The 27,114-nt window shown below is 44.7% G+C and overlaps 9 protein-coding genes and 2 non-coding genes across 11 annotated transcripts; 5 read left to right on the top strand and 6 right to left on the bottom strand.

Moving 5' to 3' along the window:
- Positions 1-796: 796 nt before the first annotated feature.
- Positions 797-4,164, bottom strand: V1513DRAFT_451266 (Mre11 DNA-binding presumed domain-containing protein). Its single transcript, XM_066898937.1, has 14 exons — positions 4,070-4,164; positions 3,891-4,018; positions 3,684-3,841; positions 3,546-3,633; positions 3,228-3,493; positions 2,994-3,179; positions 2,663-2,939; positions 2,494-2,614; positions 2,255-2,438; positions 2,123-2,204; positions 1,826-2,037; positions 1,649-1,765; positions 1,292-1,586; positions 797-1,237 (listed from the first exon to the last, which is right to left on the bottom strand). The coding sequence occupies exons 1-14, from the start codon at positions 4,095-4,097 to the stop codon at positions 1,193-1,195; spliced, it is 2,187 nt and encodes a 728-aa protein (XP_066751576.1). The 5' UTR covers positions 4,098-4,164; the 3' UTR covers positions 797-1,192.
- Positions 4,165-5,436: 1,272 nt separating this feature from the next.
- On the bottom strand, positions 5,437-6,559 carry V1513DRAFT_460305 (uncharacterized protein; the record flags this gene model as incomplete). Its single annotated transcript, XM_066899824.1, has 5 exons — positions 5,437-5,607; positions 5,655-5,831; positions 5,903-5,971; positions 6,024-6,438; positions 6,486-6,559. The coding sequence occupies 5 exons, from the start codon at positions 6,557-6,559 to the stop codon at positions 5,437-5,439; spliced, it is 906 nt and encodes a 301-aa protein (XP_066751577.1).
- A 158-nt stretch (positions 6,560-6,717) lies between these two features.
- On the bottom strand, positions 6,718-8,198 carry V1513DRAFT_211087 (uncharacterized protein). Its single transcript, XM_066894359.1, has one exon. The coding sequence runs from the start codon at positions 8,002-8,004 to the stop codon at positions 6,838-6,840; it is 1,167 nt and encodes a 388-aa protein (XP_066751578.1). The 5' UTR covers positions 8,005-8,198; the 3' UTR covers positions 6,718-6,837.
- A 171-nt stretch (positions 8,199-8,369) lies between these two features.
- On the top strand, positions 8,370-11,326 carry V1513DRAFT_451289 (SNF2 family N-terminal domain-containing protein). Its single transcript, XM_066898938.1, has 7 exons — positions 8,370-8,552; positions 8,610-9,098; positions 9,155-9,375; positions 9,428-10,208; positions 10,262-10,448; positions 10,500-10,726; positions 10,782-11,326. Exons 1-7 carry the CDS (start codon positions 8,456-8,458, stop codon positions 11,180-11,182), a joined length of 2,403 nt encoding a protein of 800 aa, XP_066751579.1. The 5' UTR covers positions 8,370-8,455; the 3' UTR covers positions 11,183-11,326.
- A 579-nt stretch (positions 11,327-11,905) lies between these two features.
- V1513DRAFT_460308 (Metallo-dependent phosphatase-like protein) lies at positions 11,906-13,699 on the top strand (the record flags this gene model as incomplete). The annotated part of the gene is made up of 2 exons (XM_066899825.1): positions 11,906-12,360; positions 12,415-13,699. The coding sequence occupies 2 exons, from the start codon at positions 11,906-11,908 to the stop codon at positions 13,697-13,699; spliced, it is 1,740 nt and encodes a 579-aa protein (XP_066751580.1).
- A 425-nt stretch (positions 13,700-14,124) lies between these two features.
- On the bottom strand, positions 14,125-14,859 carry V1513DRAFT_419418 (Prefoldin). The gene is made up of 3 exons (XM_066895913.1): positions 14,708-14,859; positions 14,467-14,633; positions 14,125-14,404 (listed from the first exon to the last, which is right to left on the bottom strand). The coding sequence occupies exons 1-3, from the start codon at positions 14,735-14,737 to the stop codon at positions 14,242-14,244; spliced, it is 360 nt and encodes a 119-aa protein (XP_066751581.1). The 5' UTR covers positions 14,738-14,859; the 3' UTR covers positions 14,125-14,241.
- Positions 14,860-15,053: 194 nt separating this feature from the next.
- Positions 15,054-16,993, top strand: V1513DRAFT_451297 (kinase-like domain-containing protein). The gene is made up of 4 exons (XM_066898939.1): positions 15,054-15,408; positions 15,473-15,569; positions 15,630-16,377; positions 16,432-16,993. The coding sequence occupies exons 1-4, from the start codon at positions 15,253-15,255 to the stop codon at positions 16,574-16,576; spliced, it is 1,146 nt and encodes a 381-aa protein (XP_066751582.1). The 5' UTR covers positions 15,054-15,252; the 3' UTR covers positions 16,577-16,993.
- A 222-nt stretch (positions 16,994-17,215) lies between these two features.
- On the top strand, positions 17,216-17,316 carry V1513DRAFT_t83. Its single transcript has one exon. It is a non-coding gene; the product is annotated as a tRNA-Arg (tRNA).
- Positions 17,317-18,079: 763 nt separating this feature from the next.
- Positions 18,080-19,321, bottom strand: V1513DRAFT_211254 (uncharacterized protein). Its single transcript, XM_066894360.1, has 2 exons — positions 19,078-19,321; positions 18,080-19,014 (listed from the first exon to the last, which is right to left on the bottom strand). Exon 2 carries the CDS (start codon positions 18,956-18,958, stop codon positions 18,575-18,577), a length of 384 nt encoding a protein of 127 aa, XP_066751583.1. The 5' UTR covers positions 18,959-19,014; positions 19,078-19,321; the 3' UTR covers positions 18,080-18,574.
- Positions 19,322-21,059: 1,738 nt separating this feature from the next.
- On the top strand, positions 21,060-21,161 carry V1513DRAFT_t84. Its single transcript has one exon. It is a non-coding gene; the product is annotated as a tRNA-Arg (tRNA).
- A 134-nt stretch (positions 21,162-21,295) lies between these two features.
- V1513DRAFT_451307 (Sodium/calcium exchanger protein-domain-containing protein) lies at positions 21,296-25,131 on the bottom strand. The gene is made up of 3 exons (XM_066898940.1): positions 24,630-25,131; positions 22,133-24,565; positions 21,296-22,070 (listed from the first exon to the last, which is right to left on the bottom strand). The coding sequence occupies exons 1-3, from the start codon at positions 24,834-24,836 to the stop codon at positions 21,708-21,710; spliced, it is 3,003 nt and encodes a 1,000-aa protein (XP_066751584.1). The 5' UTR covers positions 24,837-25,131; the 3' UTR covers positions 21,296-21,707.
- Between the last annotated feature and the right edge of the window lie 1,983 nt (positions 25,132-27,114).

Here is a 27,114-nt window from a genome sequence, read left to right on the forward strand (position 1 = left end):
CCATTATTGCATCCCCCTCGTTGCAACTTGAGTATAATGCAATATCCGCACAACCGTAGCGCACTTATAGCCCTTGAGCCGCAGCCTGGTTGCCCTCTCTCTGTTCAAACAGAAACAAGCCGCCCGTTTGACGGCTGTTCGCGCATAGTAAGTAATTACAGCACAGGCATGAACAGTATCTGGCGTCTCTGAACGAACCATAATGAATATCTCAGCAACATTATCGCAATCATCGTCAACATATTCTTTTACAATACAGAGACATTCAGTATCTGACAGAGGTTGTCTGTTAGAGAGATGATGGCGTAAGGTGGCGCAGCGCCTTGTATCTAAAACGACAGTATATTTTGCCATTAGATAGCATTACGAGTTACACCCACTGGTGCTCATCAGTGCAATACTTTGGAGTCTAGTATTCAATTTGCGATATGCCCGCGATATGTAGAGATGACGTGGCCAGCAAGCGAGAAGAATCTACTTATGGAAAGTCAGCATCGTTGGCCTACTCCTTTCCTGAGCCTACAACAACTAATCTCGATGAAAGTGTGTGTGTATTGCTGGTCAGTCGCTGACACAGCTCTATCCTAATATCATCGCAATCCAAGTGTAATACTTCCTAATTTATACGGCTCGATTAGCCTGAGGCTGTTACTTATCCACGCGCCACAGCTCTCGCTGCCTGCTCTTTAATTGTCCACAGATCTTTTTCGTGCCTTTATGGCTTGCCACCTGTCACTGTAATCTTGTTCGGAGGGACTTATGAGCACGTGCTTTTTTGACAATTGTAATCATCACTGTTAGTGTCTAGCTCCCCGGGCCACATCATTTTTGGCAATAATTGCATTATTAGCCCAGTTCTGTTCTAATGTACAAGATTGATTTATTTTGAGAAAAGAGAAGCAATGCGTTTTATGTCGACAATGAAAGTTGTTCGCCAGATGCTATTCGCATATTTCTTCTTATCGCGTCTGTTAAAATTGCAACTAGTAAGTTTTTGTCATCGCGTGCGACGTGAACCTCATAGCCTAAGACGTTCGACAGCTACAGTAACAAGGAAAGAATTTCCTACTGAAATAATCTGATTACAAACACCGCATTATTTTGTACAGAATGATCAAGCTGTATGATGTGGTCTACAGCCGACGTCTTAAACGACCTTCGGAAAAATGGTGTACACACTAAATTTATCAGTTCATGCAAATCCATCATCTGAATCATCTTCAACTTCTACTATGTCCTATACCAAACGTTAGAACTACCAAATCTTTGAAATTTCGTCATTACACAATACCATTGGTGCCATCCTCGAAGTGCTCGTGCTAGCTTGCCTGTTTGCTGCAGCAGAAGCAGCGCTAGATGGATTGCGTTGACTAGATGAACTCGTGAAATTCAATTTGGCTTGTGCGGTTTTCGGCGCAGACCGGGACACTCGCTGACCGGTCACTTGGCTTGACGCCGCTGGGCCTCTTCTTGCTCGTGTTTTCCTCGTTGTTGCCCTAGCATTTGAGGATTTTGGTGTCGGCGCCGGTTGAGATGCTCTTGTCGATTGCGACTTTGACGCTCGTGTTTGAGGTGTTTTGGTTTTTCTGCGATAATTAATGGGTTAGTTCATGCACCACGGAACCGATCAAGTTGGCAGTATATGTACCTCCGGTCATATTCTATATCAGAACTGTCTTCAAGCATGACATCATCCTCTTCATCAATACTCTCATCATCCTCATCACCCACGAAAAGTGAAGCTTCGGCTGGCATACGCACATTTCTAACAACACGATTGTAAGACATCGCGACCTCCATTTGCGAACTTCAAATATTTACTCACCTCGCAGGCTGCGCTCGCTTAGAAGCTGCCCTCCTTGTGGGACCGTCCTCGTCAACACTGCTGTCGTCTTCATCGCTGACAGACACCTTTGCACTCCTTCCCCTACTGGCTGCGCCTTTGCTGCGCTTATTTGCTGATGAAACTTCCGTATGCTGACGTTTAGACGGGACCACCTTTTCGCTGGACAGTTGTACATGATTGGCACTGGCCATCTATGTCGATCGCATATTAGCATTAAGCAACAACCATGAAACACTGCATGAAACACTGCATGAAACACTGCATGAAACACCGTACAGCATGCTCTAATTCTTCCTCGCCGACGTCACCAAGACTCATTAGTCGCTTCATTTGTTTCTCAAGCGTTTCGTCGACAAACCTGTTATACAACGTCAGACTGTTTGACACAATTTGCGCAATTATTCTCACGATTTGATAGCCTGCTTGTCGTCCTTGTCGACATATTGACTTATTGCGTCATTCATCCCAGCCGCAGGCAAAACATCCAGCGTCTGCTGCTTCAAGAATTCCTCAACAAGCGATTGAACTTTTATGTGATCGAGATCAACGGCATCAACCACGTCAATTGCTTCACCCACAGCATTTGTCCTTTCTATAGTTACTTGATTAGCGTCAATTGATCATTAGACACCAGGATTTTTACGTACTAGTAGTAGCACTCTTTTTCCTGTAGAATTGCACAACGTCATTAACATTGGCAACTTTTCCCACAAATCGATTTGAAAACCTTCGCGGATTCTCTACTTCATATCCACCAGAATACTCAACCTGTACAATATCAGCAATGGAAATGGCAGATCAATACTAGTTGCTCACTCTTAGCCGGATAAGCGGAAGAGGAGGTTCCTCGTCTGTCAATAGCTCCCCATTCTCGTCAGAGTTAGCCTGGGTCCACTGCTCGTTCGCCTGTTCAATCAATTCCGTAACCTGTTGTATCAGCCATCGAATCACCTGACCCTTATTTTTCGAACTGGCAACAAAGCCGCAATCTCTTGCCAAAATAACTTCTTTCATGACGAAGGGACGGACGGTCTTCAGTTTGATCGTTTCCAACTCGTATTTTGATCCCTCTATGGATAATATCCCGACAAATCTAGACGATGGTTAACCTGATTATTTTCGCCCAAACTGATCTAGCATGCCTTACTTCTCAACAGCTTCACCTTCACACAAACTAGTCACTACTGAACTTCCAGGTTGGATGACATCGAAGCCCTGTTCCGGATTATGCTGCGGGCCCATGATACATTCGTGTTCATGTCCCCATATAACAAGGTCCAGAAATCGCGGTAAAAAGTTCTCTGGTAAGTATCCGGTTTCCGAGTGGGCGTGACTATTCTACGTTTAGCAATGCCCGTTACATCGTCTATCAAGCCCATACTGATTCTGGTGCAGTGCCATAATGCTGAACCACTTGTCAGCCCCGCCTCCTTCGCTTTCTGGTCGCAGAAATTTAACTTTGTGATCACGGAAAGTGCGGTGTAATCGTTCATCACGAACGTTGGCCATGCCATATAATGCCATATTCGTATATCCTTTTCGGAACAATAATGGCGTCAGTGTAATGTTGTCGTTTTCAGGAACTCGCCCGAAGTGGTTGACGAGTCCGGTGACAGATAGTATGTCCAAAGCCGCCAGATTGCCCTCCTACCGAACACTAAGTACTCGCTACAATCAATATTCTAATAGCAGTACGTACTCCACTTGCGTCATCATGGTTACCACTTATAGCCAACACGGGAATAGCCACATTAATGTCTGGATCTTCGTAGTTAATGTGTCCGAATCTGGACAACTCATTAGATCCGCCTATAAGTGATCCTACGATCATACGTACGCATCTCTCAAAGCAAGTTCCGCTTCACTCAACAATTCCAGCTCGCATGGTTTGTCGCCGTAACATGTCGCACGCAGAGTTTTTAGGACTTGGTACATCGCTTTTCTAGACGGCTTGTTCTCGTGGAAGAGATCGCCTGCTAACAGAACCATGTCCACCTTACATAAATCAGCAACTGATGAAGACCCTTGTCTGCAAGGTACCTACATCACGCTCCTTCGCTAGCACCATAACCTCATGGAATGTCTTCCAAGAGTCATCGCCTCGGATCGGATCGCGTTCATTGTATCCGACGTGGTTGTCAGAAGAAATCAACATTCGTATCGTGTTTGGACCTGAAGTAATGGATTAGACATTGCCATTACAATTTTATTATTTAGACATACTATTAGCGATTCGTGACGCCGGCGCCATATTTGCTGTTGGGTGCCCCGGCTTTTCTGTTTGTCGGCACCTGTTTAGCTCAATTGAATGTCGTAATTCACCCGCGATGTGTGTGCACGCGTCGATTACCTAAATATATTACGCAGCTGGTCTCGCGTTCACTAACGAGCACGTGGCTCGCCATAAACAGGAAAGTCTATAATGGAGCAATGCGACCCAAGTTGTCCCAGCAATATTGCCTAATAATTTGTGGCATTCTATACCCATTATATACTATCAGCGACATAAAGCAAAAACAGTGGAAGATTCAATAGAACCAACCATATAATTAATATACATATAAAATTTCTTTCTAAGGTACAGTTAGTCTGTATATGCCGAAAGCAGCACGTTGGGTGAGCATCATCCGAAATATTTCGATATATGTATCTACGTAAATGCAAGCAACAAAGCAAGGAGCGTTAGAGCAGCAAATAACAAACTGTCAACCTCCGTAACATTGCTCATATCAATATATAATTTCCTAAGGCATATCTGAGGGTATAAGGAAGCAGATAATGTACAAAAGGAACATAAAACCACAGCAGCAACGTAGCAATAACGTAATGGATGATGTCACTAATCGTGACTCGTGTTGGTTCGCGACCGAGTAGTAACCGTTGTAAATGTAGTTACTGCCATTGCCATCTGATCTATGTAAGGCGCGTCCGTAGCTTCATTGATAGCCGATGGGACCTACGACAGTTAATATGAAGCAAATGAAACTTTGACCCTTGTCCAGCTTACGCACTTCCGCGCGTTACGTTGGCGCGGTGTACTGCCTGATGAGGTGCCCTATTGTAACATTGAGTTAATTACGCCATATGCGAAAAATCCCGAATAAGTACCTTTCTCTTTCGAGATTTAGCGGGCGCTTTCGTAGCTGGCCTTTTTCCTGGTTCCGGTATCTGGTCAGTTGTCTGCGAAATAGCTAAATTTTGTGTCTGCATTTTCTCAAGATCCGCACTCGCTGCTGTTTCTCTGTTATCAGGCTGACTATCAGTTGTATCCTGCCCAGCAGTCGAAGGACCATTATTAATTTCTGTTGAAGTCTCTGGACATTGACTAACGCCTACACTCATTGCATTTTCGACTATTTCATTAAACGCGTCCTCAGACGACTGAGTACTGTCACATTTCTCCCCCTCGAAGTGCGAGAATGACCTAGCTCGAACACATTTATCATTTGGAGACCGATCGCTGGCTGAATGGGTATGTTGGATCATATCAACCGGTGGTTTAGGTACAGAGAATATACTGGGGACGCTTAAAACAACGTTGGGTCGTCCCTCCTCATATTCTTTTAGCTTCTTAGAAACCTTTAAACTAGTTAGTTCAGAGCATGCCAATAAAGCACAATCCTCAAAACCTCTTCTAGACTCTTCCTTAAACCAGATATCTCATCTGATTTACCCTTTAGGTCTACTGCCATTCTAGTCGCATCACCAATTAGTTGATCGACTTTCTCCTGAGTTCGACTGTGAGAGTCTATTTCAGATTGCTAAATAAGGTCAGTTCCAGCTCTGATAGTTAGCAAGAAAAAAATACCAAGAGCTTTTCCAAATGCGTCTTATCAGTTTGAATTTTGTCTAGCTGCATGCGGAACTTTTCGACTTTAGTAGCGTGCGATTTCATCATGTTATTTTTCTCCATCTCGTAATCTTGTCTAGCTTGTAAGAATTGTATCTCTTTCTTCGCCATCTCCGATTCGTATGCTGCCCGGCCCTGGAACAATACGTTAGATAATCAAGGTATACCTATGACGATGTATACCTGTGACAATGTATATCTCTAACCTGCTCCATAAGATTTCCTTCTTTTTCTTGATGCTGTTCTAGTAATTTATCGGTATCCGCCAATTTTCGCTAAACATTTCATTACCGGAGGAAATCAGTTTGCACAATTTATCGTACATACCTCAATTTGTTGGCGACTCTCAATGGCTATTGTCAGTTTCTCTTGCAGCTTCATATTCTCGCTTTCTAACATCCCATATTTCTCTGTCAACTTCGAAATCTCGAATTTCGCTTGTTCCAATGTATCCTTAGCAACCATTGTCTCCCTGTGATCCGCGAGCTGTTTCTGCAAAGCTCCAATTTCAGATTTATCAAGCTCAATAGTTTTCTCTCGATCAACTATTGTTATCCTAAGGGAGGCATTTTCGCCTTGAAGCGTTGTATTTTCATCTCTAATGGCCGCCATTTGTGAAGAGAGGACAGATATATCATTTTGTAGAGCGTCTCGTAGATCAGCGATCGCCTTGTGGAGAATTTCACGCCGTCGGTCACTATTTGCAAATTTGTCGGTCAAATCGGTGCTGGTGCTGAGAGTCCTGCACAACATTAGAATCCCTATTGCGTAATTGGCACAACCATATACTTTTCTTGGATCTCCTGCGACAGCTTTCGAATGCTGTCAATCATGGAGATATGTTCCTGAAACCTCACATCCATGATATCTTCGAATCTATTCTATATTTAGAATCCACACCACTTCACCGTCTGAATGTTAAGTCATACCTCGATAGTCTGTCCTCAATCATATTGAATTCAATCGTCTTCTCCTCATTGTACTTTTCGGTCAAGGATTCATTTAAACCTGTCAACTTTTGAATTTTGTCTTCAAGAGACAAGACTTTGCTCCTTTCTTCTACTAGCAGGCCGGACTTGTCGTCAAGCTTATCTTGCAACATCTCACAGGTTACAGATTCTAATTCAGAGTTAGTTAGAGTTTATGGCTCATTATCGATGAACACACTCGAATGAAGCTCTTTGTCAAGATCATGCAGCTTCTGTGATATTTCAGCATCAAGCTGACGAGTGGATTCAATATCTCGCCTTCCCACATAGACGTCGCTCTTGAGCTCTACAAGAGCCAACTTCACTCCGTCAATTCTGGTAACAAACTCATCCATTCCATGCCGGAGAGATTCGCGTTCAATGCCGATCTTCGCTATCGTCTCATTCAAGTTTTGAAATCGCTCTTTTAGTGAACAAAGCGATGCCTTCGTGCGTCTGAGTTCTTCTTTCGTAGAAGATAATAAATCAAGCGAAGATGCCAATTCTTGCTCGACCCTTGACTTCTCGTGCTGCAGCGAATTCAGGGCACCAAGTATAGGATCAAGTGGCTCGTCTGTAGTTGTTGGAGACGTCTTAGGAATGACTGTCGGGGTTCCTGTAAATTTCCTGATATTTGTCGGAAATTTTACCAGTACAGGCGACCGCGGGGCGAGGCGATTCTCCGTCTGATCTTGATTGGTCAGTCTTGTTGTAGAGGTTCTAGCTGCTGATTTCGATGGTGATTTTTGAGCAGATTGTAAGGACTCTACGTTCTTTATCAATAGCGAGTCATCGTCTTCCGTCAAACTAGGTATTTCCGCAAATGACGAATTAGCGAAACTAGAATCTAGCGAATCCTTATTCGCGAGATGTGCGAAGCTAAATGCAGGCATAGCCTTCGTGCCCGGCGGCAACACGTCCATTTTTGACTTCCGATAGCCGTGCAAGACATGACTCTTGGGAGGGGGGCTCTCCAGTGTCAAAATATCCTCCATGAATGACGGCGATTCGACACTTACAGCAATCCAGCTATTTGTAGCCGGCGTTGTAGGCGACGAAGGCGTCATACTAGAAGACAAACTATTTGTGCCGCCATGTAATAACTTGAACTCGTCCGATGTTGGATTCTCTGGTGCGCTTGGTGTGATGTTAGATGGCTGCGAAGAGAAGGGCTGGCGCTTGTTTTGATCGGGCTGGACGGCCTTGGTCGAGGAATTTAGCAGGGCTTTGCTAGGATCCTGCTTTCCTGAGCCCTTTGGTGCTGGGTTCATTCGAAAAAAATTGGGTGCCGGCGGGATGTCGATGAATGAGCGACTGAAGCCAGAATTCTCCGGCGGCATGCTTGCGGAGAACGTGAGGAAATAGCGCTTCCCAGTGCAACTGATAACACAAATAGCTTTGAAGCCTATACGTAAATATATTCGATACAATCGATGACTGAGAATGAAGAATGGTGTGAATAGTGCAGGTGAGGGATCGAACGTGGATCCTGAAGAATGAGATGAGATAAGATGAGATGAGATGGGGTTGGGGGTTAGCCGTAGTTAGGAGATGTTCGCGATGCAGAGTGGCCATCAGCGGTGCAGTATAGTTGCCATGCCAACCAACGTAAGCAAGAACGCTATGTAAGTTTTTAGGTGGGTGTAACGCCGCACCATTATAGTCCCATTTGGGTCGCGGCTTTGTTTACTGTAAATCCTGTCGTCAAGCTCAACCGGCTACCCATGTTTTCAGGTATTTATTCCTCCCGATACCGCAACATTTCCTCAACTGTTGTGGAGTATAAAAGCAATGGATCGGCAAAATCCTGGATTAAGATACTATGGCCAAGGTCGAGATGGTCATTTGAAAATAAGGGAGAGCTCAACGAAGCCACTTTCGGCCTCAGGTTAGTCCCTCACTTATTTCACTATCAGTAGATCATGCTTGCTCAATGATTACGCAGGACCATATCGACCAGTTTTAACCTTGAGTTCTAAAGAGAAAGGCTTACCTGCATCCGCCTCGTTTGCCAGCTGGCTGGAACCATTGTCTCCGAATGCATCTGAATGGCGTTCCAAGCAGGATGTCGCGATTTTGAAAGCTCTATCTGCTAGCGCGCAGCCTAAGAGCTCGACAGACGTTAACGTCGAGAGACGACCAGTTTCCGACCAACCAAAATCTAGCAATCTTGGCGGGTTCGTTGCATCAATGGCTGGTCGTACGACGGGCCGGCCGTCTAGCAAACATTCTGGTACTATAATTATTGAGGATAGTCCTCAGCCCGTGAACAGCCGTAACAGCTCGAAGTACACTGTCAAGGTCTCTACTGGAATCCAGCCATTTGCAAAGCATCTTGACTCTATGAACCAAATATCTGGCTCTTCTGCCAACAGTCGTTCTAAGGCGCCAAATGGTGAACAGCCTTACGATGACATCCCTTTCACATCTGCAGGTATAGTTAAGCTGTGCCTCATGTACTTACTATATGATGGCCCTAACTCAGTACAGACTACAGCTATATGTCATCGGCTGATGTAGCTAGCTCATTGAAGGATATTTTTACCAGTGCATCCGCTAGCAAAGAGAAGAAGGACATTGCAAGTGCGCAAGATCACCTTGTGGAAGGATTAAAGGTGAAGCTCCTGGACCATCAAGTGGAGGGACTAAAGTTTCTACTAAGTCGAGAAGACAATGATATTAAGCACAAAGGCGGTATGCTTTGTGATGATGTACGTATGTTGGTGACGTCAAACTTGTTCGAGGCGAGACTAACTTCTGAAGATGGGTCTGGGCAAAACAGTTCAATCGATTGCCTTAATATTGTCACATAAGGAAGACAATGATACCCATAAGTCGAAGAATGCGTGCAAATGCACTCTAGTCGTTGCTCCGTTGGCATTGATCAATCAATGGGCGACTGAGATCAAGACTAAAGCACCCAGCCTATCTGTTCTAATTTATCATGGACAGTCACGCTCAAAGTCGGAGCTAGTGCTCAAGGAATATGACGTGGTTATTACAACTTACCAGCTAGTTGCCTCAGAAAACCAAAACAATGGCGCTCTATTTAAATTAGACTGGTGGCGTCTTATTCTGGATGAAGCTCACACAATCAAGAACAAGTCGTCCCAATCAGCGCAAGCAGCATGTGCTCTCCATGGTCTTAACCGCTGGGCTCTTACTGGAACTCCTCTGCAGAACAATATTGATGAACTTCATTCTATGTTTAAATATTTACGGATTCCACCACTCTCAGATCCGGTATTTTGGAAGGACAAGATCAGCCGACCCGCGGCTGCCGGGCGCGGAAAGCTCGCTATGAAACGGTTGCAGGTGGTTTTGGCACAGGCAATGTTAAGGCGAACTAAGGATGTTTTGGTCGAAAACGGAATGAAATTACCAAGGCGAGTTGTCCATAAATCAACTGTAGTACTTACTGAGCCGGAACGAGCATTCTACGACAATTTGGAGCAGAAGATGGGCAATAAGATGCAAGATTTGATCGGAGAGGGCGGCCAGAAGTACATGAGCGTTTTACTGCTGCTTCTCAGATTAAGACAGGGTATATTTAGGTTCGTTTGTATTGTCGACCATAAAATATGCTGACCTGTTTAGCATGTAATCATACGGCAATAGTTGCGTCCAAGCTTTCAGACAATAGTGACGCGGTCTCGCCCCCCGCTCCAGAGCCCACTAAGATCGCCAGCAATTCAAGGGTCTCCCAGGACGAAATTGATGATTTAGCTTACTTGCTGGGTGATATGACCGTCGATATTCGGAAGTGTACCATATGCCAGACAGAGTAAGAGAAAGATTGTTCTTTAATTTCAGTTTGTCACTGACGAATGAATAGTCTCTCTAAAGAAGAATCCAAGCAACGTGCCGAATTCTGCGAGTACTGTCGATCTATTTTTGTATCTCAGGGTATCGGTTGGACGGTTCCCAGTGCTAAGATAGTGCGTCTGCTGTCCATATTAGAATCGGACCCCATGAGAAAGACAATAATCTTCAGTCAATTCACAACTATGCTGGACATCATTGAGCCCTTTCTGAAAAATCAGGGAATCAATTTTGTCAGATGTGAGTCCCATCAAATTATTACCTGCAATTTCTTGTAGCTCACAACGCACATTAGATGACGGATCTATGCGTCCTCAGAATCGAGTCCAGTCGCTAGAGAAGCTAGCCAACAATCCTCAAGTCACTGTGCTTTTATGCTCCTTGAAATGTGGTGCTTTAGGCTTAAATCTGACTTGTGCGTCACAAGTCTTACTGGTAGATCCCTGGTGGAACCCGATGGTGTCTGAGCAGGCGATCGATAGAGTCCATAGAATCGGCCAGACACGCGACGTCGACGTCTACGAAATCACAGCGGAGAACACTGTCGAGGAGAGGATTCTTAAACTCCAAGAACAGAAGAGACAACTAGCGAGAGGTGTGATGGACGATAAGGCAGGCAAGCTCAATGTAAACAGGCTTACCAGAGACGAGATTCTGTTCTTATTCAACAGATCTCACGACTCGCAGGATGTATAGCTTACTTTGCCGTTTCGGTTGGATTTCATTGATTGACAGCTTAAGTTAGAGTGATTTGGTTTCACATGTAATACGCAATATGCCATAATTGGATATATATCATAGTTAACAGGTCGATAGACTAACCATAATGCCGTGGCGGATATTGCATCCGAAAGGTGATAGCCGTCTTTGGCTATGGACTTGCTAATACTGCACCCAGCTTTGTCTAAACGTCGCATACCCATCAGAGAATACTGGAAACGCAAGCTGCGGTAGACGTGCGTACATAATTATTAAGCGAGCGCATGGAGAGATCTGCTGCAATGTCCACGAATCTCATTGCCGATGGACGCTCATGAGCCTCCAGAATGGTGACGTCATCCTCAAACCGATCCCGGGGAAGCTCAGCCCTCATTAAGTTTCCACTCGTGGAGGGAGCCCGAGCCAGCGCCACTCGGACCGGCATTATCCGAGACTCCGATGGGCAGCTGTTCTTCTGCGCCACCACCGCCTGGCGGATCTTACATACAGTATCCCAACACCACATCGGCGAACAAACATGTGACTACTCTGAACCGCCCCAAACGCAAGCATTTGGTTAGACCTAGAGTATTAGTTTGATTTATATATTTGCGGAAATCTTTCTATCTTCTGTATAGCAGTTTCCTGGCCGCGTCCATTATTTATCACAGTCATAAACGGCCCAGTCATTGCGCTCAACATTAATATCACTACCGGGGAATGGACCGATCCAAGCCAGACGTTCGCTTGATTCACTTTAATGATATCTATCATATCTCACCTCAGTTTCCTGATGCGCACATCCCTGGTGGCGCTGCGAGATTTGTCACACTGGTCAATCAATACAGGAATGCGGAGCAATACGACGACGCGCCAGAATTGATCACAGTGTTCTCTGGCGACGCATTCAACCCGTCGTTGGAATCGTCGGTCACTAAAGGGAAGCATATGATAGATATTATGAACAGCGATCATATAGGGGTAGATGTCGCTGTTTACGGCAATCATGATTTTGATTTCGGAGTGGACCAGTTGATATATCTCAAGCGCCAGTGTGACTTCCCGTGGATGATTGCTAATGTCCTCCTTGACGACGTACCAATTGCAGAGGGTGTGGAGTACGTGATAAAGGAAGTTTCTGGCATGAGAATAGGCTTTGTTGGATTAGTAGAGAGGTATTGTCGACCAATTTGTCACGTACAATGTATGGCTTGCTAACCAGAAATTAGGGAATGGCTAGAAACAGTCAACTCGCTACCGCATGATGTAGTCTACAAGCCATTTATTAAGGTCGCTTTGGATATAGCACCGAGGCTGAGACATGAGGAGCATTGTGACTTGGTCGTTGCACTCACACATATGCGCGAGCCTAACGACATAAAACTTGCAGCTGCCGTACCAGCCGGATCGTTTGATATAATATTAGGCGGACATGACCATTTTTATTCTCATAAAGTGGCCAATGGCGTCGATGTGCTATGCAGCGGTACAGACTTCAGACAATTGAGCTACATTGAAGGCTTCCGCGATCGTAACAGTGGAAAGTGGACGTGGAATATTACAAGGCGTGACTTGACCAAAGATATAGCAGAAGATGAGCGAACGCAGGGACTTGTAGAGTCGATCTCGGGATACATGAATCGGCAATTAGACAAGGTAATCGGATGGACGGATGTAGCATTAGATGCCTCATTCGAGACTGTGAGAAGCCGAGAAAGTAATCTAGGAAATTTTGTCGCCGACATTCTGAGAGTCTGGTATGATGCAGATGTCTCACTAGTCGCTGGAGGCACAATGCGGTCTGACACTGTCTATCCGCCAGGGCCAATCCGAATGAAAGATATTGTTCTCACGTTTCCATTTGAAGATCCGTGTGTCGTCATTTCGGTCTCCGGAAAGGAACTCCTGGAAGCGCTAGAGAATAGTGTCTCCAAATTGCCAGCACTGGAAGGACGCTTTCTCCAAGTTTCTGGTATGAAGTACACGTACTGCCTAGAAAAGTCTCCTCGAATACAGTCAGTCGAAGTTAGTGGCGTGCCTCTGAATCTGGATCAATTGTACTCATGTGCAACCAGAGGCTATATGATGCATGGCAAAGATGGTTTCGAATCGCTAATGGTCCCGGCAGATCGCCAGATAGTGGACGATGAGCAGGGCCTACTGTTAGTGCAAATGCTCAGAATGTGGTTCTTGTCTATGAAACTATTCAGCAAATGGCATGAGCATAGCCAAAACAAGGCTGTAGATGTGAGCTCAGGCGTTAATAGCTGGAAAAAGAGACTAAAGAACTTGATCAGTGACAAGCTGCACAACAGGGATCTGACGATCAAAGAGCGTGACGAACTGATGCGAGAGAAGGACATGTTAATTGAACAAAAAGTACTGGAAATTTGGCAAACTGGGAAAGTTACGCATGGAAGAAATCATTCGGATTCAGATACCCATGGAATATCGCCTGAACTAGAAGGAAGAATCATGCGCGTGGATTCCAATGGTAGAGCGATTAAGTATTGACTAGACGTTGGTCTTGATTTTGATTTCGGGTTCGTTACAGTTTCGTAACAGATTATATGCAAACTGGTATTATGAAGCACTTGTAACGGATAGCATGTGGTAGAATGCATTGCTAGATGGCGTAACGTTGTATTTTAGACCTAATCAAGTATTCGTATGTCGCTTTATTATAAATTAATAATGCTAGGTATGTGTTGCATATTATTATTACTGTACATCACTTAAATAATATAGATTATATTCGGGTAGCGCTAGCATTCTACCTGTCAGTGTTAAATTATTCTCATCGTTATTTCATATTGCAAACTAAGTCTGAATTTCTGTGTTAAGCTCTACTGTCAGGATTTTGTGACCCGTCGTCACGTATCTCCTCTGAAAGGTCCTGTGTTTGTATCAGAAGTAGAGTAGACACACCTCAGCAAAATGACGGTTTCATGTAAACTCAATAATTCCTTTATCACATATGTACAATATTTCATTATTGTTGATCTATAATACAAGTGTATCACGACTTAAGTCCGACGCCATTGTTAGTGATATGATCACTGTGAACGTCCTAGTATGTCATCGATATTCCGTTTAGCATTCTTGTATGTAGTCTCCAAGTAGTTAAGTTTCTTTGTCAACGCTTCTAGCTGGTCCTGGGTCTCACTCTTTTCCTTTTCTAATCGCGCGATATGAGATGTTATGGGAACATTCAAGAACCTATATCAATGTTAGTGCATTGTCCGCATCCCGTAGTAGACATCTAAGCTGTTGGATTCTACATTTTTCCAACGCCTTCCCAAACTCCGACTGATGGTGGAATATCTATCAGTTCTTTCATTGTCAGATCTGTTAATCTTATGTCGCGCTGTTTTTGTGCTATTTGTTGTCGAACACTCGTCAACTCTAACTGAGCCTGCATAACTCGCATTTCAATCTCTTGAAGGACCTACAGAATTATTACCATTAGTGTCCTGATGCGAAGGTACAGCCATGATCTTGCAGGCACAAATGGGGACTCGCCTTCTGGAGAGCTTCCGGTGGAATCGACATTGTGAGAGAAGTTTCAGAAAAGCGAACTTTCAATAGCAATTAATACATTCCCTTAGCTAATAGTATTGTATTGACGTTTCATTAACTTCCATCCGATGCAGGCGGCCTGAGTAGGAACGTACGATGGGTTATATAATTATCATCACTGCTTTTGACAACATCAACGAAGTTCAGGTGTGATCCTTGTGATTCCAAATATGGTTTTGTGATTCCGCGTGTGTAACGACATGTGCCATCCATTTACAAAGCGCCTGTGAAACCTAGCCCTGAATACAAGATCGGACGCGTAATGAGCCATGCACACAAAGTTGATAACGCTTGCGCTTAGAGGATGGTCCCTTAATTCCCGAGGAAGCTACGCAGTTTGGCAGCATGTCATTCCCCATTAAAACCTGCCGCAGCTTCTACGCGACAGAAGCTGTATCCACGTATTCAACCGTCTTATGAGCCAACACTGAGGCTACTCGTCATTCATTTATATTAATCGTGCACTCACAGCACTTAATTAGAGCAATATGACGGGTCCACGTGTGATCCCTGAGTGCTTTATTCCCCTGCAAGACGCAGATGCGCAAACCCAGAGCACGCGACAGCTTTTAGCTGATGTGTTCCCGTCATGGAACATTGACAGAATAGACGTCATGTCGCTAAAAGGCGGCATTACAAACTGCGTAAGTTATTATTCGCATCCATGCATTAGAAGGTACTGGTCCTGTGGCTAATAATCACTTCTAGCTGCTAAAATGCGTCTACAAAGCAGGCACTCAGCAGGAAATCGTGGTGCTTGTGAGAGCATATGGGCGAGGAACCGGAAGTATTATTGACAGGAATCGTAAGTCAGCTTGTGGGCTTAACTAGGCTTCGATTTGATAGCTAAATATTGAATACGCAGGTGAATTTTGCACGCACGTGCACCTTCACTCATACGGTCTCGCCCCGCCACTGCACGCTCGATTTAAGAATGGACTGGTTTATGGATTTGTTGCAGGTCGGTCCGTCGACTATCATGAACTAAGCAACCCAGTTTTAATGAAAGGCATATCGCGAATGTTGGCCCAATGGCATACTGTTCTCGATGCCTCGGCGATCAAGACACTCATGCTAGAGCAGTCCGGTTTAAAATCGCACGAATTTGTCGACGATATTTGGCAATTATGTCAAAAGTGGATAAATAACTTGCCTACGGACAACGACGTGCAAGTTAAGACTAAGACGGTACTAGCTAAGGAACTGATGTGGGTGAAGAACGAGATTCAGTACAAGGGTGGCCCAACAGTAGTTGCTCATTGTGACTTACTAAGTGGGAACGTGATAGTGCCAGAAGATTGGTCATCAGAAACATTTTCCGATATGCCACCAGTTACATTCATTGATTATGAATACGCTTTGCCTACACCTAGAGCGTTTGATTTGGCCAATCACTTCATGGAGTGGCAAGGATTTGACTGCAATGTCTCTCTAATACCGAAAGTAGGCGGGCCAGTCATGCGGGAATGGGGGAAGCAATATTTGGAGGGAACCCATCTTTATAAGAAAGGCTCGACTGAGAAGCAACAGAACGGTGTCTTTGTAAGTGATGCAGATGTCGATCTCTTAATGCAAGAGATACGGACCTGGTGGGGTATGCCAGGATTCTACTGGTAAACTTAATTGATTGCATTGTAATTTTAAGGTAATGCTAATGAAACATGTAGGGGTATATGGGCTACGATTCAAGCTGTCATTTCAACGATTGAATTCGACTACACAAATTACGCGCAAAATCGCCTGTCCGAATATTGGTCATGGAAGCAAAACTATTTATCCACTAAGAAACCAAATTGGGAAAGTAATTTATAGATTTGCATTAACAAGACTCATATGAGAGAGAAGGTTGTCACTTGGCATTGTGTTATGGTGTACTTTGTGTACTGTCCTAAATTTGTGATGGGTTCGTTATGGTGTACTTTGTGTACTAAGTCCTAAATTTGTGATGGGTTCAGGTGTCCATGGGTATGTGTTTGCATTTAGCGGTCTTTATACTAACATTTTCACGCATTGTATCATGCTTGCTTTCTTTCACGTGTTGATGGCTAAAAATTAGGAGTTGTACCTGTCAGCTCGATATAAAAAACAATTGCAAAGGTGTATATATATGTAACTTCCGCACTCCGGAATAGCAGATTATAATAGAATGTATTATGTCATCTTACTCGCTGTACGGCTATAACAGCGCCAGATGATTGTAATATCAATATAGTAACGGCTCATACAGTGCAAAGCAAATAACCTCTCAAATTTGAGTAATATACACTCACACGACGGGAAGACCGAAAAACTGCTATTGCTCACTCAGAGGTTTTCTGAGCCAGACGACTTTTCTTTTCCTTTTTTTATTTTTGTTTGTTTTTTTGCAAGCCAGTTTATTAAAGTTAGATATTACAATTACCCTAACCCTTAAATAGACTTGCATTCTCCTTAGGTTTTAGGTTTTTTAAGTTCCTTGTGGCCCAATGGCAAGGCGTCCGCCTACGATATGATGGTCTATATCAGATTAAAGTTAAAGCGGGAGATTCCAGGTTCGACCCCTGGCAGGGAAGCGACACTAGTTTTTTTATTGCTGCTTTATCAATGTGTAGTAGTTTCTATTTTCATTCTCTTGAAGGCTTTGCTGATAGTGATCGCATCCGTACATCAAACATTCTTCGCGTTCCAGAAGTGGACTACTGAATTATCTCCCTCAAAGCAAATTTGGTCAAGACCAACAATTTCCATCTTTTCATCATCCAGCTTCCATATCCGCATTGGGCGTTTCAGAGTCCCGTTCAAAGCATGCCGTAAGTGGCCATTTCAGTGTAACTTTTGCTGATAGTAATATTACCTTGAATGTCCATTGAGTCTTTATGTGTGGACATGAATCCATTGCTGCAAATTAGCTGTCCGCACATGCAAAAGTTTCGCGAAGCGAAGTACGCACTGAAACCCTGATGCGTAACATCCACGCCTGTTTAAAAAAGCTAGTAATCGTATCAAAACTTGTTATGGGCATGAGAAGAACGAGGTGCTTTAAGATTGCAGTGTCGTCTTCCCACTAAAAGAGCTTAACGTTCACGGACAGCGAGCTTCTGCAATGTATTTCTCAAAACGAAGCCCCGATTCTAATGCCGCAAAAAGATCAGTCGATGGTATTTGACGTTGAAGTGAACAGGTCAGCACATGCAGCATGAGGCTACTTTTCGGAAAGCGAAGTAGTTAATCTTTATTTCCAAAGATGCAAATCCATAAAGTCTGAGTCTCAACATTGATCTGACATAAACGCAGCTACCGTTAGCAGATAGCAGATAGGAACGTGGGGGCAGACGGTTTACGGCCGTTTCTACTCGATATGTGACGCCTTCTAATTAATCTTTCCAGTCGAACACAAGTGCTGGCGAATTCGAATAGATGGTTGTGAGTGTGCTCCGGGATCTGTACGAATGTGTCGCCGCATATGGAAAAAGAAAGAAACCGCAGATAGCTTGACTTTGAGTCGCTACAGCATTATATCGACAATTTCAGTGATTGATTGACTTATTGACATAACTTAAAGATGGTATGGAATACGCGTTTTCCTAAACGATGCTGCGCATTTTATGTTGCTAAAGAAAGTGAGAAACGCGGCACGCAATAATTTAGTCCACAATAGCCTAAAATTTGCCATAATGAGTCATACTTTTGGGAAAACAAATATTAATCGCTCTTAAAAGGAGCATAATAAAAGTACAATACTGTCATGATCCTCAGTATAATAAAAACAGTGGCAGATAATTAGTTCCTGGCCGATAGAGAGATGATATCAAAACATGTAAGTAGTTCGGTTTACCTGCCCAACACACCAGCGCAGACATCCCTTAAATAAAAAAATCCATAAAAGTAAGCACTAAGGCATTTCAAGCCCAGCTTGCACACTAGTCGAATCATGGCAGCAATCAGTATTGCCTTGATGATATATTCGACCAGGCCACTTGACAACACGCCGGATGGATGCTGAACGATGGCGAAAATTTGGTTGCAGTCATCATATATGAAACAGCACACAAGTATAAAGGAGACAATGTAACAGATAGCTAATATTATGCGGGGTCGATGTGGATCGTAGCGTTCAGTTGCGATTGATATGCCTCTGCCGGCATTGTTTACTAGGATATTCATTGAATGCTGCTGTTGTTGACCAGAGATCTGATGACGGAAAAATCTAATCATGACGTCCTGATTGTGCAAATACTAGCAACTATAAATTATTGAATCTAGGATGGCGGCTGGTATTAGTAATTAGCGTAAAAATCTGACAGTTTGATACATCGAGAACAATTGTGGCATACTTTGCACCATGAGAGATCCTTCCCGTTATGTTAGAAAATCCGTCGAGTTTGTTAATATCAGTTCTAGAGACGCACCAAGTCTGCTAATAAAAGTTTAGTATATATTTCGTTGTAGTTCATAAATTTTGCAAACTTTTACAAGTTATAAAGTCGCACACTGTTTTCAAAGCGCCATCACTCTGAATAATGGCACCACTCCCGTCGAAACGCTACTCGTATCAAAGCCCCAACAAATGCACCATCTGTCAGCTAGCCAGCAATCGAAAGTAAGAACAAGTTCACTGGTGCTATTAAAGATGTCTGGAATGCACGTATTTATTGTTTTGTTTGATCGTTGGTCGGTTGATTACTATATAATATTACAGCAAATAAAGAACGGTCCCATGATATATAATGTTACAGTTCGTGGCGGAACGAGAAACGAACGAACGGACACGGCCAATAAGAGAATATAAAATCGTAGATGATACAAAGAAAGAAACACCTTGGCCAGCCATCGAGATACAACCTACACGGCTCTCTTTGGACAAATTGGACAACAGCAAAGCTAAAATACAAATCAAAGATATATCCGCCAGGGCACAAAACTAAGCGCAAGAGCCTCACTCCCATGGACGTTCGAAATGGCGCGTTCTCAGATCGCGACGAACAAGCGCGCGTGGACCGGCTCCTGAGATAATCGGTCCACAACATAATAACCGCCGAAACCGCGTGTCGCACGTCGGTCGCGGGTGGCAGGCCGCGAGTCTGGTAGCGCCGGCGGGGGGATAATGGCGGCGGCGCAGGCAGACCAAGGCAATCGGGCATCGTCGTCCAGACAAGTGCCGACACGGCGCAGGTAAAATATGGGTGATCCAGGGAGCCAAAAGACGCTCCAGTACACAGTAGGGATGCTGCGACTTCAAGGTCATCCAGCCAGGAAGGAAAATGGCACTGACCTGGTGGATGGCCGATGTAAGTAATCGTGTTAAAAAGGTGAAACTGTTAGCGCGGGGATACAGCTGACCAAACGGGGACACAGAGAGCTGCAGGAATAGGGCTGGAGCGCTCCTGAACAGCATCACCACCAAGGGGAACGCCAGCGGTGAGAGACTCCCATGGAAGTGGGACGCCGGGAGAAACTGCATGGACACGGTGCAGCATAGAAAACCACTCCAGTGGTGGCGTATGTGTGACATCGGTCCTCTGGAGGTCGCGGGGAGCAGGAATGTCAGTCAACTGCTGAAAAAATTCACTGCGAATAAGGCTGTTGCCAGGCAGCGAGGAGAGGATTCGGACGCTGGTGAGGCATCCAAGGAGTCCCGTGAGGTGGGAACAATCTTCGAGACTGGCCAGACGAGACTAAACTGGTGTGCCATTTCCTTCCTGTGTCTCTGACATTTCACCCGGGCTCATAACCCTTCGATAAATCCCTAAAGCAGCAGACATCACAGGGTATTCATGCAAGCTCAGTAGAAAGATGACCAGATCTCAGCAAATCAAGCGATTGGTATCGGACGCTGAAGAGATAGATCGCGGTCATGTGCGACCGCAAGAGTCAAATGGCGGGACGGCAAACGAGGAGAGCGAGACAGGATCGCATATTCGCACTCCGGACGTTAAGAAATAGGGACGCGTGTAACAGTCGATGACATAGATAGCGGACGGAGACCCGCAATTGTGGAAATGAGACCGACGGAACGATCTCCCCGTGCGATGGAGTACGCTATCCAGATAGTGGTAAATTACACGGTCGTAAGGGCTCTCTCGAAGTCCAAGACGGCATTGCGGAGTGGAGGGATACAAGAACAGCAGAAACAGCAGCTGCGTCTGCTCAATCCACCGGCCAGGGATGAAGCTGGATCATTCTGGGGCCAGGGCCTTGGAGACGAGTCGAGTTCTAGACGGAAATGTGATTTTGCATTACAGACCCTAACCCTGAGTTTTGCTACATGATTTCCGTCTGGGTGACAGTTCACAGCTCCCGAGCAAAGTATTACTTGTTCCTTGTGGCCCAATGGCAAGGCGTCCGCCTACGATGTGATATTTCTATATCAGATTGAAGTTAAAGCGGGAGATTCCAGGTTCGACCCCTGGCAGGGAAGCTTTAAATTTTTTTTTGCCGGGGGGTTTTTTTTGAAAGCTTTTTTTGGTTAATGAGTTTAGTAATTTGTAGTAATTTGTAGTAATTTGTAGTAATTTGTAGTAATTTGTATTATCAAGGAAAGCTCGTATGAAAGTTTTAGGTAAGTTATATTTTTCTTCAGTATTAAAAAAAATGCAGAACCGTTAATCGTGTCAAAACCATAGAGAGTGCAGTTATTATTCAGAAGACTGCTCAAAACATAAATAATAAACTATTCGCAAATCTACAAAAAAGCCACATACACGTATGTATATAAACCAAGAACCAACTAGGCGGTGGCGCAGAACATAGCACATGGAAATGAGTATGATCCTAGTCTAACAATACATCGGCCAAACAAACATATACATCCCAAAAAATTCAAACTAAGTAGGTAACAAAAGAACTGTCTACTAATACACACACAACCATTTTTGAACCAAATGGACTAAAATTCAGGTCAAATATGAAAAGGACATATAACGGACAACCCATATTATACAAAATTTGTTTTCGTCGTGTAGCTTTATCGGGACATTGTCACAATTTCCAGGACGACGTTGATGCAGGTGCCAATGATCCACAGAGACACGCTTGCTATACCGATAGTTCTGGTCATACGCCACTTGCTTAGTGGAACACAGGTCAAGAACAGAAGAAGGTTCAAGAACAACGTAGCCGCAGATATAATCAGCGATGGCGCGATCTCAAGATTGTAGGCATAATCGTCATCGTAGCCGGAGCTATTAGGAAGAATGATAATGCCGGAAACACCGATACCGATGAGAATATTTAACATGGGACTACCAAAACAAGCGCTGATGGCCATCATTGGATATCCCATTTTAGCCACGGTGATGTTTGAAACATAATCGCCAAGTGAGTTGCCCTAAAACAATCAAGTTAGACACTGAATTTATCAAGTTGTACAAATAAACCGCGGGAGCGTACCAAAGCAAAGATAGTGAGACCGAGAATAGCGTCACTGATGCCAAAAATGACGCCGTATGCCTTCAAGATACCAACAGCTTCAACAGCGATGGCAGAAATCCACGAGATGCTCACCATGAAACCAACGAAGCACAATGTCGGCAGAAGCTTCACCGGTGGCTTATAAATCTCTGTGAATCTCAACAACCCGGCTAGCGCAATCAAACTACCAACTGTGACGTAAACAGTGGTTTGCAACAGATTGTCAACGTCATACCAGTTCATGTATAAGATTCCAAGCGGACCAAATAAGCATTGTACACACGTCAGCCACTTATTCCAACCTTTGAATCTCGTCTGCCCCATCACGTTTACCTTCCCATCCGCCTCCTCAGGACTATCGTCGTCTGCACAGTTGCCGCCGCCATCTACATGTACCTCAGGGATTTCGAAAGCCTCGTTATCCTCGTCCTCCAACCGCTCTGCTTCTACGACCGGAACAGTGATGGTGAGAAGGAGGACGCTGGGAACGACTATGATACTGACGAACTTGTTGAGGTTGGTCTTTTCATACAAACGGTCAATTGTTGGAAACAGTGTCTTCCTTACGTCGTACGGATGAGGAATGCAGGACCATATCGACCATCGTGAAGAAACGTCCGACATCTGGGAGTCTGCCTCCGAAATATTAGACAACGTCTCATTGTGATGAGGCTCTGGAGTACCCAGTAGGCCCACGCCTGGCGAGGCCGGTGCGTCACTATAACAGCTACTTCTATCATCAAAAGATATCAAGTCTTCTTCAGATATCCGGCTTACACCTTGAGGAACCTCTGACGAAGCAGGTAGTACTGATGGTGGCTGAAACGCCAGGAATCTGTCGAACGGAGAAGTCGACCTTGATCTCCTGCTGATACTGCTTGTATTCCGCGCATGAGTTTTTTTTGAACGCCCGGAACGACCATAGGGCGACATTCCACGCTCTGTCTGCAAAGAATTCGATCGACTTCTGGAACCGAATATCGATGGCATTGCAGTTAAAGATGATTGAGACTGTGATGCGATCTGCCGAATCGGCGACGATACCGAGGGACTCCGTAGAGGCTGTAGTGACGGTGATGCAAGAGTAGCAGGACCCATTTCGCCTTGATATTGCGCGGTAGCCGATGAGGAGGGCCGAGGAAAAGTCGCGGCAAAATAGGGCGGCGATCGAGAAGATGCTCTCGACGATGGGCGACTGCCTTCGCTGAAATAAGCCAGATCTCCAGTCTCTATTGCCGAATGAGATCTAAACTTATGGCCCCTAACATTTTCCTGGCCGTATGCATATCGCGAGGATGCCCCTGCAGATATTATGTGATCGACACTTAATCTGTGTGCATGGATAGGTTTATGTCGCCGTGAGAATCCTTGACTGACCGATCGGTTTCTGAAATGCCGAGCTACAGCTTCCTCGTCCAATTTCATTGCCTTCCTTCCTCGCTGTACTGCAGATCGTAATTCTAGAGCACCAATCAATGAGGGCCGGACAGGTACAGACGAGGCCAGACTTGGCGATTCACCATATCCGTATCCACTATGATTATTGTTCCACGGCCGCTGAAGTCGCATAGTCTGCGTGATTTCTCCATATGTGCCCTCCTGTAAGGCCCGAAGATGATATCGGTCAACCGCTCGTTCGATGTCCATATTCGAAGACGAGGGACCAGTGCCCAATAGTGGTGCAGATTCGACTTCTTGTTCGTCTAAACCCCTGCTGTCGACGACATTTGCAAAATACGCCAACTGTTGCTCAGAACCAAAACTGTCGGTCGTGGTTGCAAGCTGATCAGCGTGGTGGATTTGTGTCGATGTAGACCGATCACCACGCGTCAGCCACCAATGCCATGAGACCACGAATATGACATACACAAGGTAAAAGACAACCATAGCAGTACACTCCCATAAGGCGATACGACCATCTTGCAAGCAATACATTGCAAATCCAACGGCAATGGTGAAAAAGCCCAATTCGCGTAAGAACGAGCCCCAGTTGACAGTGAATGGGCATATGATCGCCATAGACCCCGCTACCACTGAGGTTATAAATGACGCAGCGCCAATAAGTTCTCCAACAGCCAATGACCCACTACCGGATTTCATGGCCGCATAAGTGCTAAAAACGTCCGGGGATCCATTGCCGAGGGCGAGGAAAGTGACGCCAGCTAAACTCTCCGACATGCCAAGAAGGTCGGATATAGTGTTAAGATTGGGACAGAGAAAGTCACTTGCAGTGATGCCGATTGTCGTGAATACCGCGACTAGCCATACAGTGATAATACCAAGCGCAATAGGCTTTGCGTCAGCAAACGTGCAATAGTACAGTTCGAGGTAATTGAAAAGCCCCAGTCGGTCATCGGCACAATACTGCTTGACGAAGGCGCACTTATTTTTTGCCTTTAAAACGTCGGAACACTTAGAGGTTATGAATATTAGCCAAAATATATTACTCAGTAGAGAAAAAAGTCTGTGCGCATACCTCTAAACCATCTGCTGCAGTCTTAAAGGTAAGTAGCTGGTAAGGCGTGTACCGCATTTTAAGTATCGGGCTGGACGGCAGTCGAGTCTCATCCGAGCCGCCCGAAACGGCGGACTCAGCATGCACACAAGCTGAAAGTGCCATAATAAGCAGGATGCATGGTAGGGCGAGGTGAAGAGCTTGCCGTGGCAATGAGAACGCGAACATCGTTGGCCGGTCGCAGAATGACGACTGAGAATAGGAGAGATCAACGGATGCTGGACGACATGCAGTAAACAGGCAAGTAAAACCACTGGTAGTGTCGACGGACAAGTTACAGTTGGCGGGTTCGCAAGTATGATTGACAGATACCGTTGTGGAGTGCGCGCAGAGCGAGACGGCAAGAGAGATTGTCGCTCTCGAGACCGATTTCGCGAGTCACGATGGCTGAGTTGCTACAAGGTTATACTTCGATGACGCCACTAGTGGAGCTTCGTACCGTTATGCTTAGTGAGCCGATAAGGGCGACAGGCCGTGAGTTACCCGGCTGCGAATCTACTCGTTACACGCGACACCAAAATAACTCTACGCAGTTATTACGTCGTCCGTGGAGGTATAATATAGACAATTTTTATTTTCCGCAGGCGGCAGCATTAAAAAGTATCCAGTACAAACCACAGGTACTGCCTGCCAGCTGTTAGCGGTACGCAACTTTCTGATATATAATGGTCGGCGGCCCACACGTGAAAGCAGAGGTATGTCGGTCGTTACCCTCTCGTCGGAATCATGACTGGTACTTACCGGAGCAATGACATTCATAACCAATAATGAATTTGTAGTCAACGAGGTCATCTCTATACAATTACCAAGGGTTTACCAAAGGTGCAGGCCAGTCTCGTTAGTAACAATCACTTCTATTGATTAAAATTATCAAGAAGCCATGAGCTCAGCTTACACGTGACCTGCCTGTACCATTACAGTCAAAATTCAATGTTTTGTATATTGTAGCATCAGAAGTCGTATATCAACCTGTGCTCTTTCTTATATGATATTAGTGGTGCTAATATGGCTGCGTATATATTGTGAGCAACCCACCCTACAGTAAATATTCAGAATTTTAGACACTACAAAATCAAGTCATGCATAAATAAATTATTAATTCTTTTGGTCTTTGCGTCATAGGATCTACGCTTTCACTAACGAAATTGCAAAATACTACTTGGTTCATACATCATGACTGGAATAACATTTGCAATCAGATTCAGCTTGCATTACTCGTATTGAATACGGGCTTATCTAACGATATCTAACATTCCGACCGGAGTCTGCAAGGTCAAGAATGTAACAAAATAATGCTCACAGATCACAGTAGTTATGAATGTTTGGTGGCGTCCATGGCTTGGCGACTTCGCCTCACCACGAGTCGAACTGACTCTAATCTCCACTAAAGTCTAGTCCAAAAAAGTCTACTTCTCTACTGTCGACCCTTCCAAAGAAAAATTTCCCCCGAACCCCGCAGACAGCACTCCAGTTTGTATGACAGTAGCTATTACTGCTGCACAAACGTAGAAAAGTACACGAGCCACATCAGTTTTATTTATGTATAAGTATAACTATACAATATTGACCTACCTTTTCCCTCTCGCTACTGTATAAAACATACGGCGCAGCGCACTAGCTACCCCATAAAATTATCTCTCAGAGAAAAACGACAGCTGACAGGCAAAGTACTGAGATGCTCGCCAGCCCAGGATCACTTTCATCACCCTCTTGAAAATTGAAAGTATGCGTTCTTCAAACGGAGCAGCGTAGGTGAGGAATTGCATGATTGCAGATGGTCGAGAATACTACGAATTCCAGCGAATTATTGAACGATGCTACCGCAACGACAGTGGTCAATCGCAATAGTTGAAATCAAACAGCGACCATCAAGCGCAAACTTGATGGGATTCTTGCTATTTCGGGGAAGCCTCAACTCAAACGCTACGGTCGAGTAAGGGTTAAACCACCCCTGCGATCTAGCTACTTCAACTAGTAGATCAGCAACAAATGGATACCTAGTTCACATTATTCAATATATCCCCAAGTTTCCGAATAGGATCCCACTTCTGACTTCTCCGTTGATGCTTTCATCCTGTGCATCTCTTCCTGGAATCTCCGCGCTAAACAACCAACGCAAAGGATGCCACGGCACGATTTTATGCCTCCACAAGCATATATCTCCCTGTGTAATCACAGTCCACGCCGCTTAACCTCAAGATAGAGGACTGTCACAGGTACTTTCATGGCCAAGCAAGAACTTACTAGCTTATCATTGCTATTGCTATTAAAACATAGCTCTGTGATTATGCATCAATCAGACGCTTTCAAATCCGCTATCCTGACTCTTTTAAGATTGGCTCATAGCGACCCCCGCCGGCTACACCACCCTTTCAACATTTAAATAACTACCACACTGCTTGCATCATACCTTCCAATGTAGTTTAGCACTTTACTGCGGATCACC

Source organism: Lipomyces chichibuensis (assembly GCF_038497645.1).
Source record: "Lipomyces chichibuensis strain CBS 12929 unplaced genomic scaffold V1513scaffold_39, whole genome shotgun sequence".
NCBI lineage: Eukaryota > Fungi > Ascomycota > Lipomycetes > Lipomycetales > Lipomycetaceae > Lipomyces > Lipomyces chichibuensis.

Excerpts from the sequence above, each read along its gene's own strand:
- V1513DRAFT_451266 (XM_066898937.1), bottom strand. The coding sequence starts at position 4,097 with ATGGCGCCGGCGTCACGAATCGCTAATA. Across the intron at positions 2,205-2,254 it reads GACAAGCAGGCTATCAAATC|GTTTGTCGACGAAACGCTTG; the intron begins GTGAGAATAATT and ends GTTGTATAACAG. Across the intron at positions 1,766-1,825 it reads AAGCGAGCGCAGCCTGCGAG|AAATGTGCGTATGCCAGCCG; the intron begins GTGAGTAAATAT and ends TCGTGTTGTTAG.
- V1513DRAFT_211087 (XM_066894359.1), bottom strand. The coding sequence starts at position 8,004 with ATGCCGCCGGAGAATTCTGGCTTCAGTCGCTCATTCATCGACATCCCG.
- V1513DRAFT_451289 (XM_066898938.1), top strand. The coding sequence starts at position 8,456 with ATGGATCGGCAAAATCCTGGATTAAGATACTATGGCCAAGGTCGAGAT. Across the intron at positions 9,099-9,154 it reads CATCCCTTTCACATCTGCAG|ACTACAGCTATATGTCATCG; the intron begins GTATAGTTAAGC and ends AACTCAGTACAG. Across the intron at positions 10,727-10,781 it reads GGGAATCAATTTTGTCAGAT|ATGACGGATCTATGCGTCCT; the intron begins GTGAGTCCCATC and ends AACGCACATTAG.
- V1513DRAFT_419418 (XM_066895913.1), bottom strand. The coding sequence starts at position 14,737 with ATGTCGATTCCACCGGAAGCTCTCCAGAAG. Across the intron at positions 14,634-14,707 it reads CACCGGAAGCTCTCCAGAAG|GTCCTTCAAGAGATTGAAAT; the intron begins GCGAGTCCCCAT and ends ATAATTCTGTAG. Across the intron at positions 14,405-14,466 it reads TGGGAAGGCGTTGGAAAAAT|GTTCTTGAATGTTCCCATAA; the intron begins GTAGAATCCAAC and ends ACATTGATATAG.
- V1513DRAFT_451297 (XM_066898939.1), top strand. The coding sequence starts at position 15,253 with ATGACGGGTCCACGTGTGATCCCTGAGTGCTTTATTCCCCTGCAAGAC. Across the intron at positions 15,409-15,472 it reads AAGGCGGCATTACAAACTGC|CTGCTAAAATGCGTCTACAA; the intron begins GTAAGTTATTAT and ends AATCACTTCTAG. Across the intron at positions 15,570-15,629 it reads AAGTATTATTGACAGGAATC|GTGAATTTTGCACGCACGTG; the intron begins GTAAGTCAGCTT and ends TTGAATACGCAG.
- V1513DRAFT_211254 (XM_066894360.1), bottom strand. The coding sequence starts at position 18,958 with ATGATTAGATTTTTCCGTCATCAGATCTCTGGTCAACAACAGCAGCAT.
- V1513DRAFT_451307 (XM_066898940.1), bottom strand. The coding sequence starts at position 24,836 with ATGTTCGCGTTCTCATTGCCACGGCAAGCTCTTCACCTCGCCCTACCA. Across the intron at positions 24,566-24,629 it reads CTGCAGCAGATGGTTTAGAG|TGTTCCGACGTTTTAAAGGC; the intron begins GTATGCGCACAG and ends ATAACCTCTAAG. Across the intron at positions 22,071-22,132 it reads GTCTCACTATCTTTGCTTTG|GGCAACTCACTTGGCGATTA; the intron begins GTACGCTCCCGC and ends TGATTGTTTTAG.